The sequence below is a fragment of the Daphnia pulex genome, chromosome 10, assembly GCF_021134715.1.
Source record: "Daphnia pulex isolate KAP4 chromosome 10, ASM2113471v1".
Classification (NCBI taxonomy): domain Eukaryota; kingdom Metazoa; phylum Arthropoda; class Branchiopoda; order Diplostraca; family Daphniidae; genus Daphnia; species Daphnia pulex.
This window is the reverse complement of record NC_060026.1, coordinates 10,279,630-10,285,673: the sequence shown is the minus strand read 5'-3', so window position 1 is coordinate 10,285,673 and position 6,044 is coordinate 10,279,630. Positions and strand designations below refer to the sequence as shown.

Here is a 6,044-nt window from a genome sequence, read left to right as displayed (position 1 = left end):
AGGGCGGTAAAAAATAAAGAAACGAGCAAATAAGGTAGCTCAGCCTCTACCATAGGCTAACACCATCCGCCAATACACAGTAAAAAGGCGGGTTTTTTAGCTACACGTAAAGAAACTTTCAGCCGCGACTGTAGAAGGGTAGAGAGATTTCATCTGGTAATACATATACCCAGCTGAAAAATCTATCAAAAGCTCCTTAGCTGGCAAAATAGCTCCAGCTACGTATTTTTCAATCAATTTTCGATGAAGAATTCATGATTCTTCTATGTCATCCCTCTTGATTGATTGACGTTTTACAGTTGCTCACGAACCAGGTGGCTATTTTCGTCTTGGATGTTATGTTGATCCCGTTATACTATTATAGTTTGTCCAGTCATCGGCCACTTGTTGCACAGTCAATTTTTTCTTGAGTTCGAAATGAAATCCGCTAAAAGCTAATAATCCACGAAAACGTAACAGTAAAATCCGTTCAAGCACGAAAAGAAAAAAGGTAGATTGGTTGACTGATGTTAGTCTTGTCTAACGTTCCTTCCTTCTTAGCCTCGTAAAACCGTTCCGTCATAGAGTTGGAGACGTTCTTTGGGTTACAACTGTGTCTTATTCTTCCATCCATCCATCCGTCCATCCCCGTATGTATCGAGTGAATGGAAAAAAGGGCCGACGAAAGCCGCCGCCGCCCGGCCGCAGAAACCGACAACAGTTTCTTTCTATGCTTGTTGTTGTGTGTGTGTAAAAAACACTCAGCCCGTAAAAAATCTTCTCCTTTTTTTTATAGGCTAGAGAGAAAAAGAAAAAACATTTTGTGTTATGCTTTGAGGCCCGGAATTTTTTTTTCCAGTGGGACGTGCTAAAACGGTCACCTTCTTTTTTTCTGAGTTGTTGTTATTACTGTTGGAAAAAAAAGAATATGATTCGGGTGGGGTGGATATTGTGATTGAATGTATCGAGTACCTCACAAAATCCATTCTAAAGCGTCAAAAATCCATTAGCGTCAAATCGTCGGGCTCGTACTGCTTTCTCACATTCCAGGTGAAACATTTTTCGGCGTTTTGAAATAAATCTATTTTCTTTTCATTCATTTCAATTTTGTTTTAATTTAATTTAATTTATCCTATTTTTGGTCGTGGAATTTCGTTTCGGACTGGTCCGATAGATTATTGAATTTACGTTATAAAAAAAATCTTTGATAGTACAATAAAATGTGATAATTTCTCTCGAAATAAAAAAATAACATTGAATTTTGCTCCTCTATGTGGTGATACGTCCAAATTGGAATTAGCAACTAGGCTATTTCTTCTTCTTCCGAATCCTCTTCTGTAATTCGTTCAAATTGTAAAGACGAAAAAAGTTGACGACTGTTTCCCATCCAATCAATCCAAAATCAAATCCCCCCACTCCATCATTGACTCAACCTCTCAATTCCCACGATTGGAAGGTGCTGCGGGAAGTGGTTTCTGGTGGGAGTAGTGGGCGGAAGAGTGTTTCTTGGAAGGCTGCGACTGGAAGATGTTTTTTGTCCTCTCAATTCCTACGATTGGGAGATGCTGCGGGGGTCGGTTTCTGGTGTTCTACTTTGTTTTACTTAGTTCTTAATTAATTTTAGTTTGTCAGAGTATAAAATTATCCCTAAGGTCCTGGATTCTGTTTCCCAAACATACAAAACATGTATCCCCTTTCTGGAGACGGATTCCCAAGATTTGGCCACTTCAGTCATCCCGAAGAGAACTGGTGGAGTTCAAGAACTGGATATAGTTCTTTCATACGTTGTCACAGTGACCAAAGCACAAACAACATTTGGAGGTCCTCCTCTGACCTGGATCGGTCCCCAGCCACCTCAGTGTTGTGAAGTAAGTTGGCCCAATCATTTGAATTGTTATTATTATTTAAAAAATATGTCTTCTCTTTAGGTTTTCTTTTGAAATGTTCCAAGTGATTTAATGCTTGAAGCCACTTTTTGAAGACTGTGGATCAATTTGGAGTCTAAGACTAGTAATGGATCCATTGTCGACCCTCAGCCGTGGTTTTGGCTACGTGAATTTCACCACGATGGAAGCCGTAGCCGTATCAATCGATTTGGTATAATTAATTTATCAATTTTCAAGACGATTAACGATTAACAATTATTATTTTTGCATGTACTCGTAGCTAAACGGATTGATTATTAAAGGAACTGGAGCTATGCAGGCCAATGCAAACGTCCCGAATTGCCTCTATATCGGTAATATTCCAAAAAGCAAGGATAAAGACGACATTAAGACGGAATTCAGCATAGTATCAGGTACATGACGAGTTCAACTATCCTGACCCGGCACGTTTGAATAATTTTAATTCCCTTCATCAGGAGGCATAGTGAATGTCATTTCGGCGGAAACTAAGCCCAACTGGGGATTTTGTCTTGTGGAATATGACTCGATGCAGTCCGCTGCTTTTGCAAAACAACAGCTAAATAATGGCACAATCAAAGTTTTTGGTTCCGACATCATCTTCGATTGGGCCGATCCCAATGAAGCCAAAATGCACAAGATCGTTGACGGCGTGGGTTCGCAAGCAGAGCGAAAAACAAAAATCGATTCATCATCAAAGGTTAATTTATATTTAGATTATAATAGCATTTTTGCCAATTAATTTGTTTACTTTTTCTCGTACTTTTTTTCAGATAAAAGTACTCCATGTCGGAAATTTTCAAAAAGAAGCAGCATGGAACGTACAAAAGAATTGTTCGGAGAGCACGGCCCCATTCAGCTGGTCGAAAAATTTGAAGACTACGCTTTTGTTCATTACGAGAACAGGGACGATGCCGTGAAGGCAGTAGAAGATCTACATGGCCGCACAGTCGACGGGGCGAGTTTGACCGTGTCATTCAAGTAATTGGACACAACTGGACGAGATTGACAAGTGGATGTTTTCATATTTTTTTTTTCTTTTTGCGTTACGCATCCCCTAAAATTTTTTATCTCATAGATCGTACAGATCTATCTTAAAATTCTACGCTTTGTGGTGTTTTGGATAAATCTTACAACAACGTTTAAATGTAAATGACTCTTTCAGAATATTAAAAAAAACTGAGTGTTTTTTGGTGTGGCACAACTTCTTGAACTTCCTGACAATTACTTTGATGAGGTTAGTTTACTTTAAGGAACTCATCAATAAGTTTAAGGAGCACCACAAAAATTCAAAAAATTCCAAGGCAGGGTAGTCCATGATGCTCGATTACTTAGTTAAAATGGAAGACCATAAAAATTCGGGTTAACCGACGCATTTCTCCGGTACGTCGTTAACAACTAAAAATATTTCGCAAACATCTTCCTGACTATCACCTTGAATACCGACAGAAAAACAATTACTTTGGCTTGTTTCTGACCTTTTTATCGGTGGCGCCGAGACGACCATAGGCACTATTCTTGGCAACCCCCAATCAGGGCCCTTTAGTACCCGAGTTCAACTATCCTGGTTGGCATAAATTTGACCCGGCACGTTTGAATAATTTTAATTCCCTTCATCAGAAGGCATATTGAATGCTATTTCGGCGGAAACTAAGCCCAACTGGAGATTCTGTCTTCTGGAGTATGACTCGATCCAGTCCGCTGCTTTTGCAAAACAACATCTAAGAAATGGCACAATCAAAGTTTTTGATTCAGACATAATCGTCGATTGGGCCGATCCCAATGAAGAAAAACATCACAATATCGTTCACGGTGCGGGTTCGCAAGCAGAGCGAAAAACAAAAAATGACTCATCATTAAAGGTTAGAAGAAAATTTCTTAATTTATATTTAGGTTCCAAAAGCATTTTTGTCAATTAATTTCTTAATGTTTTCTCGTACTTTTTTTCAGACAAAGGTACTCCATGTCGGAAACATTTCGAACAGAAGCAACATGGAACATCTAAAAGAATTTTTCGGATAGCACGGCCCCATTCAGCTGGTCGAAAAGTTTGAAGACTACGCTTTCGTTCATTACGAAAACAGGGATGATGCCGTGAAGGCAGTAGAAGCTCTACATGGGCACACAGTCGACGGGGCGAGTTTGGTCGTGTCCTTTAAGTAATTGGACACAACTGGACAAGATTGATAAATTGATTTTTTCATCTTTTTTTTCTTTTTGCGTTACGCACCCCCTTGGGCTTAGTCCAAGGTGTTTTCTCTTTAATTCGGGATCTAAAAATAAGTTTCCGTTTGCTTCCCGGACCCACGGAGAGAGATAAAGGAGGAACACGACCAACGGAACACGAACGACTACTTACAAAAGTGACTACCCCAGTGTCCCTTTCTAAAAAGTTACCAGATTTCGGGAACTGGACCTGAGACCCAACATTGCCAGTTCTAAGAAACGTCGTTTTGGTGAAAGTTCCGTAAATTTATGTTTCCATGACGACAGTCGTCTGTTTTGTGATGTTGGGGGACTTTCACCAAAACGTCGTTTCTTAGAACTGGCAATGTTCTTCATACAATTATTCTTCATACTTCACTTCATCCGTGACATATATGTATTGCGTTGGTATGATATTTTACTTTTCCTTAATTGTTTCCTAGGATGAAAAGTCAAATAATATTAAAAGTAAATAAAAATTAATTTTTTATAGGATTTAATGTCTTTAGTACTATATGTAATTACAAAGGTTTCATGAAATACACGTCCCAATAAAGGTGAAACCTTCTTCATGGATTCTGATACCTCGATATACACATTAAGTTCCGACAGCTGTTTAGCTGTAAAAATTAGGAAAGTGAGGAAAATGGAATAACATTTTTGGGTGTATCGCCGACGTTGCCATAAAAAAATTTGAAGAAAAGGTCCGTTCAGTCGTGCACAGAGGATTCCTAAACGGACCCAGCCAGCCAGCAGCTGTTTTTTTGTGTTTATTCTTCTGTTTGTGTTTTTTTTGCTTTAGTGTTGGTGAGTTGGTGGTTGGTGTGTTGGTGTTTGGTCTCCAAAAAACAATAATGTTACTGGCACTCTCTCGACAGCGAAACGTAATAAATCGCGAGCATATAGATTTTTATTAGATTATTTATTTTAATTTTAATGAGAGTAGAACAGAACACAAATGAAGGGCAATACAAGACAAGGCAGCGAGCAGAACATCACCGTTTAAAAATTTATTCTTCTGCCTTAAAATCCGATCGTTCGATTCCGCACCGAAATAGCTCCCCGATTCTTGCATGGCGAACGACGCCAATTCACTTTTTATGGATAGGGAAGACTCTGTGCTGGACTGAAACAACTGGATCTGGGTAAGAGCTTTTCTTCCTCGGAGGTGCTTATTACGTTCAGGATATCACAGTCTTCAATGGAAGACGGCAGAAAGAAGTCCATTTCCGATTCTTGACATCGTGGTGGAGTTAGTAAATCCTAGAATTTTTTCCTTGTCTTCTAGCCTTGGAACAAATGGTGACAGGAATGACCACTGATTGGGATTTGGTGGCGGAATAAATCAGAAAGGCGGGTGGATTGTGGAGGTAAAATATGCTGCTCCTCTTCACATGATGGGACTTTAGTGGCTTCCGGTTTATGTTCCATGAGATAAATAACTGACGATAACTTTCCCTTGCTGCTTACTGTATCCTAATAGGCTACAGTAGTAAACTCGAGCTTCACTCCCATCGCCATCAATCTCACAGAGGGTGTGATAAGAATTATCCACACTCGATACTAACATTCGTGCATTGGGGAAGTGATGACTGTCTTAGTGATACCATCCATCAATTTGTTTTACTTCATCATAGTCTAGTCGACGCGCTAACCACTACGCCGTACGCGATCATTTCCAACGTCATTTTTAAAGGAAAGCTTTTGACCTGAAACTCGATTGATTGAGTTGTAATTTTTCAATCAATTCAATCAGACTAAATCAACTTTTAAAAAATATAAATACACCTTAGGTTTCTTTTTTAAAAATAATAAAAGGGTCATTTAATAGTGTGTCGAAATAATAGATAACGGGTCGTACGTCGGACATTCATAATACTTATCCTATTTTTTCTATTACTTTCTATTCCAAAACATTCCTTTGTTAGGGCATTGGAGGTGACATTCCAACATCAA

General features: G+C 39.0%; 1 protein-coding gene across 1 annotated transcript; it reads left to right on the top strand.

Annotated features, from left to right (window-relative positions):
- Window positions 1-1,992: 1,992 nt before the first annotated feature.
- On the top strand, window positions 1,993-2,868 carry LOC124203511 (heterogeneous nuclear ribonucleoprotein Q-like). Its single transcript, XM_046600185.1, has 4 exons — window positions 1,993-2,076; window positions 2,146-2,278; window positions 2,342-2,539; window positions 2,657-2,868. The coding sequence occupies exons 1-4, from the start codon at window positions 1,993-1,995 to the stop codon at window positions 2,866-2,868; spliced, it is 627 nt and encodes a 208-aa protein (XP_046456141.1).
- Window positions 2,869-6,044: the final 3,176 nt, after the last annotated feature.